Genomic DNA, 14,342 nt, shown 5'->3' with positions numbered 1-14,342 from the left:
TTCGAGACCAGCCTGTCCAACATGGCGAAACCCCGTCTCTACTAAAAATACAAAAATTAGCCAGGCTTGGTGGCGGGCGCCTATAATCTCAGCTACTAAGGAGGCTGAGGCAGGAGAATCGCTTGAACCTGGGAAGCAGAGGTTGCCGTGAGCCGAGATCATGCCAATTACAGCCTGGGCGACAGAGTGAGATTCCGTCTCAAAAAAAAAAAAAAAAAAGAATATGGGGGTGGAGATGAATGATTAAAAAGATTAGACATATACAGTTATGTACAAATAATCCTTCATGCTGTTTGTTTAGGCCCTTCCTTGGAGGAGAAGTTCCTAGTATCTTGTGATATAAGTACATCTGGGCAGGAACAAATTAAATTAAATACTTCTGAAGTTGGCCACAAAGCCTTAGGCCCAGGTTCCAGTAAGAAGTATCCCAGTTTAACGGCCAGTAACGGGGGTGCTGTAGATGGATGTGTAAGTGGTACCACCACTGCAGAGGCAGAAAAGACTTCAGATCAAAACCTGTCAATTGAAGAGAGTGGTGAGCTCGTGAAACATTCAGCAAAAAACTTGTTTAACCAAACGTTGCTCAAATGCTAACACCTTAAGCATTAATCTTCAAATGAATGCTGCTTCATTTTGCTAATTGAAATTTTGCTTGAAATATATTTAATGCATTCCTTTCTCCAATTAACCCCTAAGATTTTGCTCTGAATTCTTTCAACACACTGTTACTCCTTTTTAAAAATGATTTTGATAACTGGTTTTCTTAATTGGAATCATTTCTGATTTAAAATTTTCTTTCCTTTTATTTTATAAAAACTCTCTTTTTTTTCCCCCCTTATACTTTCTGTTCTTCCATAAAGGTTGAAAAGTTGAAATGTAACTGGAAAAGTCACCAATGAGAATATAGTTTTGGTTTCTCTAAAATAAATCATATGCAGCACTGCCTAAAAGATCTAAATTTTATAAATTCAACCCTCAGAAATGAATTAGAATGTGGGCAGCCTAGGAGGCAAACTTTTGGGAGGATATTTTACTGGACAAAAAGCCCCCAAAAGTCCTATATATTTAAGACAGCAGTATCATATGTAGATTAAAAAACAATGAAACTTTGCAGAGAAGCATTAGTAAAAACTGCAAGTAAAGCTTGGACAATTCAATATTTTTAGATACATAATTTTAAGCTATCATGTATCATGTTTTTTTCCTTAATTTGTAATACATGTTAAATGGTGCAAGGCTTATATGATTTAGAGTATTGATTTGATACATTTTAGTTTTTGTATAATTTACTCTTTAGAACATAGTTAACGTGCAAGAGTTGCTTAGAAACCAAATATTTTATTCTGAATCGGAGGCAGGGGGTACCAAATATTTTCATTGTATTGGTGACTTTTTTTAGTGTCTCCAGCCAGTGCTCTTTATAAAAAACCATGACTCAGTGTGATTTCGCTATCTTCTCCATGGACCACTATATACATTAATGTTTCTTATCTTCTAGGTGTGGGAGTATTTCCCTCACAGGATCCTGCTCAGCCCAGAATGCCTCCTTGGATTTACAATGAGAGTTTGGTTCCAGGTAAAAAAGCTTCTTTACCCAGGATTCCTATCTGGATATTTTGGTTTAAATATTGTAAATTGAGTTGTAAATATTTACTGTTGTAGTTACAAAATATGCAGGAGGAGTTGTCACTTTTCTTTTTTTCTGAAAGAGTACAGAAATTAAATAAATGTCGTGTTTCATAAGACTGCCTCATGTATGGAATAACTATATAAATAAAGGAGAATAGTTTTGTTTTAATGTTTTATCAACCGTCATACTTTTATTTCTAAAAGCTCTCTTAGATTTATTTTGCTTTAATGGACATTATCAAATATTTACTTCAGCGATTAATAACTTATCAAGAATTTTACTAAAATAATTAATTTTCTGAATTCTTAGTTTATATTTTTAAAAATATTCTTTCTATGACTTGTCATGTAATACTATATGAAATAAAAGACCATGTGGGATCTTTTTTTTCACATCAGAAGGTGTGAAGGATAGTGTTTACTTTTTGTTTGTTTGTTTTTTTGAGACAAGGTCTTACTCTGTCACCCAGGCTGGAGTGCAGTGGCAGGATCTTGGCTCACTGCAGCCTTGACCTCCCCAGGCTCAGGCAATCCTCCCACCTCAGCCTCTCAAGTAGCTGGGACTACAGGCGCGTGCCACTACACCCAGCTAATTTTTGTAGAGACGGGGTCTCGTCATGTTGCTCAGGCTGGTCTCAAACTCCTGGGCTCAAGTGATCTGCCTGCCTTGGTCTCCCAAAGTGCTGGAATTACAGGTGTGAGCCACTGCACCTGACCTACTTTTTCTTTACGTATATTTTTACTGCTGAGCCAAAAAGAAAAAAAAAAGAAAAGAAAATCCTTAAAGTGCATTTTCTTCTTTAAAGAAAAAAAAATTTATTTTTAATTTTTATGGCTACATAATAAGTGTATATTTTTATGGAGTACATGAGATACTTTGATACAGACATACATTGTGTAATAATCACATCAGGGTAGATACGGTATCCATTACCTCAAGCATGTATTACTTCTTTGTGTTATGAACATTCCAATTATACTCTAAGTTATTTTAAGTGTACAATAAATTATTGTTGACTGTAGCTACCTTGTAGTGCTATCAAATACTAGATCTTATTCCTCCTATCCAACTATATTTTTATGCCCACTAACCATCCCCATTATTCCCGCCCCCCCACTACCCTTCTCAGCCTCTGGAAACCATCATTCTATTCTCTGTCTCCATGAGTTCAGTTGTTTTAATTTTTAGCTTCCACAAATGAATGAAAATATATGAAATTTGTCTTTCTATGCCTGGCTTATTTCACTTAATATAGTGTCCTCCAATTCCAACCATGTTGTTGGAAATGACAGGATCTCAATTTTTTTTATGGCTGAATTGTGCTCTATTGTGTACATGTACCACATTTTCTTTTTTTCTTTTTTTTTTTTTTTTTTGAGACGGAGTCTCGCTCTGTCACCCAGGCTGGAGTGCAGTGGCGCGATCTCTGCTCACTGCAAGCTCCGCCTCCCGGGTTCACTCCATTCTTCTGCCTCAGCCTCTCCGAGTAGCTGGGACTACAGGCGCCCGCCACCATGCCCGGCTAATTTTTTGTATTTTTAGTAGAGACGGGGTTTCACCGTGGTCTCGATCTCCTGACCTTGTGATCCGCCCGCCTCGGCCTCCCACAGTGCTGGGATTACAAGCGTGAGCCACCGCGCTCGGCCCCACATTTTCTTTATCCATTCGTCTGTTGATGGACACTTAGGTTGCTTTTGAATCTTGGCTTATAAATTAGTACAGCCACTATGGAGAAACCTTTATACTGTTCTCCATAGTGACTATACTAATTTACATTCCTACCAACAGTGTACTAGGGTTCTCTTTTCTCCACATCCTCACCAGCATTCGTTATTGCCTGTCTTTTGGATAAAAGCCATTTTAAGTGGGGTGAGATGATATCTTATTGTAGTTTTGATTGACATTTCTCTGATGATCAATGATGTTGAGCCTCTTTTCATAAACTTGTTTGCCATTTGCATGTCTTCTTTTGAGAAATGCCTGTTCAGTTGTCTTGCCCATTTTAAAATCAGATTATTAGCTTTTTTTCTATTGAGTTGTTTGAGCTTCTTATATATTTTGGTTATTAATCCCTTGTCAGATGGATAGTTTGCAGATATTTTCTCCTGTTCTGTGGGTTGTCCATTTTGTTGATTGTTTCCTTTGCAGTGCAAAAGCTTTTTAACTTGATGTGATCCCATTTGTCCATTTTTGCTTTGATTGCCTTTACTTTTGGGTTATTACTCAAGACATCTTTGCCCAGACGAATGTCCTGGAGAGTTTCCCCCAGTTTTCTTTTAGTAGTTTCATAGTTTCTGGCCTTAGATTTAAATCTTTAATTCATTTCTATTTGATTTTTTTATTTGGTGTGGGATGGGGTCTAGTTTTATTCTTCCGCATATGGAGATCCAGTTTTTCCAGCACCGTTTATTGAAGAGACCCTCCCCAATGTATGTTCTTCGCACCTTTCTGAAAAATGAGTTCACTGTGGATGTGTGGATTTATTTCTGGGTTCTCTATTCTGTTGCATTGGTCTCTGTGTCTGTTTTTGTGTTATTACTATGCTGTTTTGGTTACTATAGCTTTGTAGTATAATTTGAAGTCAGGTAATATACAGTAATGTACTGTAATCCCTCCAGTTTTTTTCTTTTTGCCCAGAATGGCTTTGGCTATTCTGGGTCCTTTGTGGTACCATATAAATTTTAGGATTATGTTTTCTGTTTCTGTGAAGAATGTAATTGGTATTGATAGGGATTGCATTGAATCTGTACTACCCATTGCTTTGGGTATTATGGACATTTTAACAACATTGATTCTTCCAAAACATGAACATGGAATATTTCTCTAATTTTTATGTCCCCTTCAATTTCTTGCATTAATGTTTTATAGTTTTCATTCAAATGCATTTTCTCATACTACTCATAATGACAAAAGGCTATTACCAAAATAGTATGTACAATTCAAGTGTACATTAAAATAGTGGCTTTTCTTCCAAATGCCTATTAGACAGTTTGCATCTTTTCTTCTCTGTCCTCAAGCCAAACAAACGATATCTAGATCTTGGTATATTTTGGAGTTTTATCCATTTTCTGCCAGTTTGTATTACTTTACTTTCTCCCTCTTCCTTCCAAACATACATGCACGTATACTTTCTAGTCAAAATATGTTTTGTTTGTTTGTTTGTTTGTTTTTGAGACGGAGTCTCGCTCTGTCACCCAGGTTGGAGTGCAGTGGCACAATCTCGGCTCACTGCAACCTCTGCCTCCTGGGTTCAAGCAATTCTCCTGCCTCAGCCTCCCGAGTAGGTGGGGTTACAGGCGTGCACCACCACGCCTGGCTAATTTTTTTTTATTTTTAGTAGAGACAGGATTTCACCATATTGGCTAGGCTGGTCTCGAACTCCTGACCTTGTGACCCGCCCACCTCGGCATCCCAAAGCGCTGGGATTACAGGCGTGAGCCACCACATCTGGCCAAAAGTATGTGTTCTTATGGAGAGCCCACTAACCTGTAATCCATACTTATAATCCCAGATGTAAAATTTTTGTTTTAAACAGTTTCTCTGTCCCCCTTAGCCCTACTAACTTTCATTTCCCTAACTAAGCTTGCTACATTTAGTAAGTAACCATACAGGATGCCCAGTTAAATTTGAATTTCAAGTAAACAACAAATAATTTTTTAGTATAAGTATGTCCCATGCAATATTGGCATTCTTTATTTTAGCCCTATGTCTAACAACATTTCCCACTTGGTCCTTTGGAAAACCCATGTTATTGTCAAAAACTCACCGACTGTACCCCCCTTTTTAAGACACTTGTTCTGCCTCCTCACCTTAACAGAGACTGGATCTTTCCTTAAAGGCTGTATTTCCATAGCACCTTCTCCGATGGTGTTTTCTCTCGCAGCCTCTAATTTACTGGAGAAGAGTGATGTTGGTATAATTCTTACTTCCTGTTGCTCTTTTCAAACTGTTCCCACCATCATTACTCTACAGCTTCTCTTGTAAAGTCCAAAACATGCTGTCTTGTTACAATCTTCTACTGAATTATAAGACTTTGTCTTACCTCTAGCCCTAAATTTAATCTTTAGTACCAAGCTTCAGACTCTTAATTGTCTGCTGGACATTTCCACTTGAATATCTCAAATTTTTTTTTCTTTTTTTTGAAACGGAATGTCACTGTTGCCCAGGCTGGAGTGCAGAGTCGCGATCTTGGCTCACTGCAACCTTTGTCTCGGGGTTCAAGTGATTCTCCTGCCTCAGCCTCCCGAGTAGCTGGGCTTACAGGCACATGCCACCATGCGTGGCTAACTTTTGTATTTTTAGTAGAGATGGGGTTTCACTATGTTGGCCAGGCTGGTCTTGAACACCTGACCTCAGATGATCTGCTGGCCTTGGCCTCCCAAGTGCTGAGATTACAGACGTGAGCCACCACGCCCAGCTGCACTTGAATATGTTTAAAGCAATTTAAACCCTGACATGGCTTCGGTTCTATTAAAGCAGTTTGATTGAAGATTATTCTTGTATACCAACAATGGCACCCCAAAAAATAAATCACTTGGAATGTGTTTCCATTTGTAATCTGGTCTTTCCTTTAATAGATGCCTATAAGAAAATCTTAGAAACCACAATGACTCCAACTGGAATAGATACTGCCAAACTGTATCCCATTCTGATGTCATCTGGGCTTCCCAGGGAAACTCTTGGACAGATATGGGCCTTAGCTAATCGAACTACACCTGGCAAACTTACAAAAGAAGAACTTTATACCGTTCTAGCCATGATAGCAGTAACACAGGTAAACAATGTTTCTTAAGTTAGATCAAATAACTTTATTAATATAAATTGCAAGGATATGAAATCTTTTTTACTACATTGTGTAACTCCTGGTACATTAAAATTTAGATCATTTTCAGGATATAGTACTTCAAAAATGTAGAGTTTATATGATGTGCATAATAGCAAGTTATTCCTTTGTTTAAAGACTTTTTATTTTGGTTTGTTTTTGAGACTGAGTCTCATTCTGTTGCCCAGGCTGGAGTGCAGTGGCGCGATCTCAGCTCACTGCAACTTCCGCCTCCCGGGTTCAAGTGATTCTCGTGCCTCAGCCTCCCAAGTAGCTGAGATTACAGGCACCCACCACCATGCCCGGCTACTTTTTGTATTTTTAGTAGAGATGGGGTTTTACCATGTTGGCCAGGCTGGTCTCGAACTCCTGACCTCAAGTGATCCACCTGTCTTGGCCTCCCAAAGTGCTGGGATTACAGGTGTGAGCCACCATGCCTGGCCTAAAGACTTTTAATATATTAACATTCTCTGAACTTGAAAGTTAGTCAGTAATAGGTGAAATTACTCTGTGTTTTGAAATGCTCTAAAATTTCATAGATATAGATAAAGTATTCTCAGTCTGGTATAAATTTTTCTTTTATTGCAAAGTCATTTTAAATGATTTGATGATACAGAATTAACCAAACTTGTCAGAAAGTGAAAATGTCAGAACTGATATGTGTTGGCCATTTATTTGTTAAGTATTAGGTTTGCATTGACCTTGTAACTTTTTTTCTTAAATCAAATTCATGAGTTTTGAGAGCTGGAGTGGAAACATGCAAAGGCTACGGATTTTTACCTTTCGGTCTCTGCCAGATTTCGACCGTATGTGGTTTACAATCCCCTAATCCATTTTCTTTCTATCATTTGTAGAGGGGCGTTCCCGCAATGAGTCCTGATGCTTTAAACCAGTTCCCAGCAGCTCCTATTCCAACTTTAAGTGGCTTTTCTATGACTCTGCCTACGCCGGTGAGTCAGCCAACCGTGATACCTTCAGGCCCTGCGAGCTCCATGCCCCTCAGCCTTGGACAGCCAGTCATGGGCATTAACCTTGTTGGACCAGTGGGTGGAGCTGCAGCCCAGGCTTCCAGTGGTTTCATACCAACCTATCCTGCAAATCAGGTAAATGGCAAAGTTGTGCATATTTCAAATAATCACTGAAAGTGAATCTGGGCACCATTTTTTCCAGGGATACATAGAGTAGGTTACTGGATTATGGTGAGCACATTTAAATTCTTAGGTTGTATCTTTCAGGAAAACTGCTAAATCTGAAATTAAAATACTTTAGTTTTTCACTTCTCAGATTAGCAAAAATGTTTTAAATATATAATATTTGATGTCATTGAAAAAGTAGGGTAAAAGTGACTAATACACTCTAGGCTTATTGGTACAGCCTTGTTGAAAGGCAGGCTTGGCAATAGCTATCAAAATTCTACATGTTGAGCTGGGCGTGGTGATGTGTACCTGTAGTCCCAGCTACCCCGGAGGCTGAGGCAGGAGGATCACTTGATCCCAGGAGTTCAAGTCTGCAGTGAGCTATAATTATGATCACACCATTGCACTCCTGCTTGGCAACAGAAGGAGACTGAGTTTAAAAAAAAAAAAAGCCTCAGCATGTCTATATCTTCTATCCTAGTAGTCACATTATTAGAAATCTATCCCAAGAAATAGTGACTCAAATTAGCAAAGATATACAAGAATTTTTGTTGTAACATTCTTTGTTAGAGTAAAAAGTAGAAATAGCTAAATATCCAACAGGAGGAGAAAAGTTAAATAAATTTCAGTTCATTCACACAGTGGTAATCATTAAGCTGAATGAGATAGATCTACATGTACTGCATGGAAATGTGTCTTTGTTATATGGTTAAAGTATAGAGCAACATAGTGTAATCTCATTTTTCTTTAAAACAAATGAGCTGTTAACAGTACTTCTGGAGTGTGGGATTAGGAGTCAGTGTCCACTCTTTGTACATGTATGTGATTGGTTATGATGAGCTTGTGTCACTTAATTTGCAAACATGCATGATATATCTGTATGTCTTTTTTTTTTTTTTAGCATTTTGACCTTTCCTTTTTAATTTTTTTTTTTTTTTTTTTTTTTTTTTTTTGAGACACAGTTTCAGGCTGGAGTGCAGTGGCACGATCATGGCTCACTGCAACCTCTGCCTCCCAGATTCAAGCCATTCTCCTGCCTCAGCCTGCCAAGTAGCTGGGATTACAGGTGCCCGCCACCACACCTGGCTAGATATGTCTTTTAAAGATGGTAGGCGCTCAGTAACCCAATGAATGTCATTCAGCTATTTTACAAATGTATAGATTAGCTTTTTTTTTTTTTTCAGCCAGAGTCTTGCTCTGTTGCCCAGACTGGAGCGTAGTGGAAGGATCTCGGCTCACTGCAACCTCCGCCTCCTGGGTTCAAGTGATTCTCCTGCCTCAGCCACCCATGTAGCTGGGACCACAGGCACATGCCACCGTGCCCAGCTAATTTTTGTATTTTTAGTGGAGATGGCGTTTCGCCATGTTAGCCAGACTGGTCTCGAACTTCTGACCTCAGGAGATCTGCCCGCCTCGGCCTCCCAAAGGGCTGGGATTACAGGTGTGAACCACTGCTCCCAGCCTAGATTAGCTATTTAAACCAGTCTTTTACCATTTGTACCAGAGAGCATCTAAAAATACAAAACAGGATTCCTGCCGTAAGCACTTGAGTTAATGTATCTAAACTGAGAAATTTTAAAGGCAGTCTTTGAGATTGACTTTTGGAGGTTTGTTGTGTATTTATTTTGTCAGTCAGTGCTATTTATTTAAATGTCCTTTATAAACCTAGGTAGTAAAGCCAGAAGAAGACGACTTCCAGGATTTTCAAGATGCTTCTAAGTCAGGATCCCTTGATGACTCATTCAGTGATTTCCAAGAGTTGCCTGCTTCTTCAAAAACAAGTAACTCCCAGCATGGAAACAGGTAGCAAAGAGTTTAATATATTTAATATTGCATTTAACCATTAAGAAAGAGGCATCCATAATAGGAAGGCTAGGTGTGAGAAATTTAAAAATTAAGACTCCTTACTCTACTACTTTCTGTGATTATTCCCTCTGTATTAATACTTCTACTCTTCAAACTTCTCTCCCCTTTGTCCACCTTAAATTTCAGCTTCTACTGTTTCCTGTAAGTACACACCTGCCTGCCAATATTCTTTTTTACCTGTGCCAAACCTTTATTATAGCTAAGAGCACCTGTGCAGTGATGACTTCGTGTTCCTGTATTAAAGCAAGGTCTTCAACTGTTAAAAAGTTTTTTAGGCAGGAGCACATAATTGTACGTTTTTGTAATGTTACGTACTGTTGCTTTTCCACAGAATCATAATTCAGAACTCTAATCATATTCATTCACATTTCTTGTATATTTGACATTAGTGTCTTTTAAGCCTTCAGATTTCTGTTGCTGACGGCTGCATAAACATTTCTCTAAGGTTTTACACGCCACCTTAACCTTCAGGTACAGTAACTGATTCAGTATGTTGTCAGCATTTTTAATTTTTTTTTGAGATGGGGTCTTGCTCTGTCACCCAGGCTGGAGGGCAGTGGCGTGATCTCGGCTCACTGCAACCTCCACCTCCCAAGTTCTCCTGCCTCAGTCTCCCTAGTAGCTGGGATTACAGGTGTCCACCACCATGCCAAGCTTATTTTTTGTATTTTTAGTAGAGATGGGGTTTCACCATTTCACCATGTTGGCCAGGCTGGTCTCAAACTCCTGGCCTCAAGTGAGTCTCTCTACTTGGCCTCCTAAAGTGCTAGGATTACAGGCATGAGCCACCATGCCCAGCCGGCATTTTTAAGAAAGTATTTGGATATTTCTGCAAAGTGGAAGACATCAGACACCAGAGTAAGCGATATGAATTCCTTTGGTTTTATTTTTCAAATTGGTTTTTGTCAGAATACATATTCCATGTATCCTATGTTCCTGTTTATGCAGTTTCGCTCATCTCTTCCCCTTTAGCCAATTGATTATCTCTTAGCACTTTGCTGCATACACACTGTAACAAGAACTAAGGGATAGACATTATAGAGAATTACAAATTAGGAAAAGAGATTATTCTCCTGATTTTAAAAACATGTTAAATGTATGTACGTAACATATAGAAGAAACATATAAGGAATGTGACCATAGAGTGCTGGTATTTCCAGGACTGCTGCACCAACACAAGTTAAACCTTCTAGACACGTAAATTGTATTTCTACTCCAGATCTCTTCCTTTGAACAAAATTTATATGTACTACTGCTATCTAAGCATCCCTATCTGAATGACTCAAGGCATCTCAAATTCACTGCATGAAATTAACTGTATTGTTTTCCTACTCAAAGCCAAATAAAAATGTGTTAAATCGTTATTCCCTTCCTTGGTGAATGATGTCACCATATTCAGTCACCAAATTAAAAGCATGCTATTTACTTTGGCTCTGTCCTCTCTCCTTTACCACCATTAACTCTGTCAGCTCTGTGTGACAGTGTGTGATCTTAACTCCTGCCCACTCTCAACTCTTGCTATTCCCCATGACTTACACTCCAGCCTTGCCAGCATGACTCCAAACTGACCATGCTCTTCCAAGCTTTATCCGTTCTGTTTGCTTCAGTCTGAAATACCCTTACCTGATCTCCCTATAGTTATAGTTCCATTTCAGAAATCAGCTAAATATAGGAAGTTTTTCCTAACCAATTCCCACCTCCTTTGCTACTGCTATAGTACCTGATGAATATCTGTGCCCTAACTGTAATTGCTGGTTTACCTGACTGTTTCCCTCTCTAGGCTGTAAGTATCTGAAGACAGTCATTCATGTTTATATATGTAGTGCTTGGCCCCATCATATGTAATTAATAAAGATCTGTTGGATGACTATGTTATAGTATGTGGGTTATAAACCTGATTTATCAAATGGGTGGTTTATTTCTCTGAGCAAAACTGTTTGTAGATGAAATTAAAATTTGGGGGTAGAAAGTTTTAAGATGGTAGCCAGACCTGAGATATATGGGGTATTAGCAATCTCCATGTAATAGTTTACTTTCATATATGATACTTTGCAGCTATTCCTCTTACATACAGCTCTGACTTGACTACTTCCATACTTCCCTTGAATGAAACTTTTTTTTTTTTTTAAGATGGAGTCTTGCTCTGTCTCCAGGCTGAAGTGCAGTTGCGCAATCTCAGCTCACTGAAACTTCTGCCTCCCAGGTTCAAGTGATTCTCCTGCCTCAGCCTCCCTAGTAGCTGGGACTACAGGCACACGCCACTACACCCAGCTAATTTTTGTATTTTTAGTAGAGATGGGGTTTTACCATATTGTCCTGGCTGGTCTTGAACTCCTGACCTCAGGTGATCTGCCTGCCTCGGCCCCCCGAAGTGCTGGAATTACAGGCGTGAGCCACCATGCCCAGCTGAATGAAACTATTTTGGTTTTATCTAGAATTCATACTCATTATTCATTTATTCATCCAGCAAACATTTATTTGGCATTTGCTATATGCCAGACACTGGGATAGGCATGAGAAATACAGAAGCAAAAACCACAGTTCCTGCTCTAAAGACACTTAGTTTTATCTGGTATTTAAATTATCTGATAAAGTTGTCTTAGGATTAGTCCTTAAATGTATATATAAAATGTATTCTTTAGTTTATGATAATCTGTACTCCAAATTGTTTTAAAAAGAGATTTGTTAAATCATGATGTGAATAGCTAAGCCTAGGAAAGACCATTTTGGACAGAAAATGGGCATGGCTTGTTAGAGAAGATGAAAAGGCAAGTAAGGTTTTAGGAGTAGACCGGAATGGAGAGCATTGTTAGTCTGTGAGAAAATAACATTAGTTAGGGACAGCACCAGTTGTGGGATGGCTTATGACTTATGACAGTCTCTATTTTAAAGCATTTTAGGAGTAAGAAGTGGCACAATGAAAGTGATTCTTGCTACCGTGTATAGAATAAATTCAATTGCTGTGGTAATCCTGCTGTGAGATGATGAGAATTACTCAGGGTTTAGAGTTGTAGACACTGAACAGTTTATATCTGAGAAATTGGTTAGACTCAGTGTTAAACTAGATGAGTCAAAGGAGAGATGGCAGTTGAGCCTGCACATAAGACCTGAAGGACCTCTGGAAGGCAGCAACATCATCCAGTCATTCATTCAGAAAATACTATGTGCCAGGCACTCGGGAGCCTAATCAACAAAGCAGATATGGGACATTGATCATAGAAAAGTTAACAAGGGGGCCAGGGTTGGCCAGGCACAGTGGTTCACACCTGTAATCCCAGCACTTTGGGAGGCCGAGGCAGACGGATCATCCGAGGTCAGGAGTTTGAGACCAGCCTGGCCAACATGGTGAAACCCCGTCTCTACAAAAAAAAAAACATACCAAAATTACCCAGGCCTGGTGGCGTGTGCCTGTAATCCCAGCTACTTGGGAGGCTGAGGCAGGAGAATTGCTGAACTTGGGAGGTGGAGTTTGCAGTGAGCCAAGATCACACCACTGCACTCCTGCCTGGGAGACAGAGTAAGAATTTGTCTTAAAAAAAAAAAAAAAGCTGGCGGGGAAGGCTGGGTGCAGTGGCTCTTGCCTGTAAACCTAGCACTTTGGGAGGCCAAGGCGGGCAGATCACTTGAGCCCAGGAGTTCACTTGATCCTGGACAACCTATGGAGATGCCATCTCTACAAAAAATGCAAAAATTAGCTGGGCATGGTGGTGCATGCCTGTAGTACCAGCTGTCCCAGCTACTTGGGTTGCTGAGGCAGGAGAATCACTTGAACCCAGGAGGTCGAAACTGCAGTGTGCTATGATGGTGCCTCTGCACTCCAGCCTGGGCAACAGAGCAAGACAGTGTCTCAAAAAATAAATAAATAAAAGTTCACAAAGGGTTAACGTATAGGACTTCGGGGTTGGTTAGTTTATTCTACTGAGATCAAAATATTTCTTTTTAAATGTATATATTTAGCAGGGTAAGCAACTAAATAAAACTGTCTACCACAGTTATATGGAGTGATTGTAAAACACTAATAGATTCACTAGTGAAAATGTAAAATACTTTTTTGTGGCCGAATTTTTTAAGTCTTACCTTTTAGTAGAATACAGGTTCTTAAGTGTAAAATCATAGATGCCTTTCTCACTTGAGTATTTTCATTAGTGTGAAAGGGTAGAAATACTGTCTTCATGTTTGGAACGGATGATGACTACTATGTAACTGGCATAAACACTTTCATGGTGATTGCAGTGGTTTTTAAAAATAATAACTTCAGAGAAAGAACTGGAATAAAATACTCATTTGCAGTGTGCATAAAATTACAGTCTGAGTCATAACTTTTTTTGAATGGAATTTTGTTGACTTTAATCAGCAAGCAGTAGTTCATTACCCTAAAGATTCTGTTGGGTTTTTTTTCCAATTCTGTGAATATAATTTTAAAATTAATAATCAATTAAGTGTAACATTTAGTAGAAAGATTTTTACCAATGAGGCTTAAAAGGCCATAGCTAAAGCTGGAGGGTCATGAAAAATAAAGAAATCATTCAACTTTTGGGGTTTTTTTCCCTAAGATGTTAATTTCCTTTATTCCCATGTAACATTCTGTACAGTGAACTGTACTTTAATTACTTACGGAACTTTTAAAAAGTCAACTTACAGTGTATAGATGATGACTTATTTCATTTGTCAAGATCAGTTATGTAGCAGCTGTTTGGTGGTGATGTGAAATCATAATATTTGATGGCATTAAGCCCTAAAGGACTGTGTACCCCATTAGAATGCAGCTGCCAGAGCCTAGTTTTTACCTTGCTTGTAAGCCACTGATAAGAAGATTTAATGACTGTGGAAAGATTTTTGCTCCAGGGCAAAGAACTCAATAGAAATCAATTTATATAATTTGTGCATG

At 38.8% G+C, this 14,342-nt stretch overlaps 1 protein-coding gene across 8 annotated transcripts in view; it reads left to right on the top strand.

The window, feature by feature from the left end:
- SYNRG (synergin gamma) overlaps positions 1 to 14,342 on the top strand; it is a 91,334-nt gene that overhangs the window by 32,535 nt on the left and 44,457 nt on the right. For 5 of the 8 annotated variants that reach the window (XM_030807985.1, XM_030807987.1, XM_030807982.1 and 2 more), the window contains exons 7-10: positions 1,499 to 1,576; positions 6,208 to 6,404; positions 7,307 to 7,555; positions 9,258 to 9,391. In XM_030807985.1, the coding sequence (XP_030663845.1) occupies positions 1,499 to 1,576; positions 6,208 to 6,404; positions 7,307 to 7,555; positions 9,258 to 9,391 (658 nt within the window). Of the gene's footprint in view, positions 1 to 301; positions 536 to 1,498; positions 1,577 to 6,207; positions 6,405 to 7,306; positions 7,556 to 9,257; positions 9,392 to 14,342 lie in introns of all 8 variants that reach the window. The other 3 variants (XM_030807980.1, XM_030807979.1, XM_030807981.1) reach the window with 1 other exon arrangement.

Source organism: Nomascus leucogenys, unplaced genomic scaffold, assembly GCF_006542625.1.
Source record: "Nomascus leucogenys isolate Asia unplaced genomic scaffold, Asia_NLE_v1 Super-Scaffold_258, whole genome shotgun sequence".
NCBI classification, from domain to species: domain Eukaryota; kingdom Metazoa; phylum Chordata; class Mammalia; order Primates; family Hylobatidae; genus Nomascus; species Nomascus leucogenys.
Note: the sequence above shows the minus strand (reverse complement) of the source record. Positions and strands in the feature narration are given on the sequence as shown.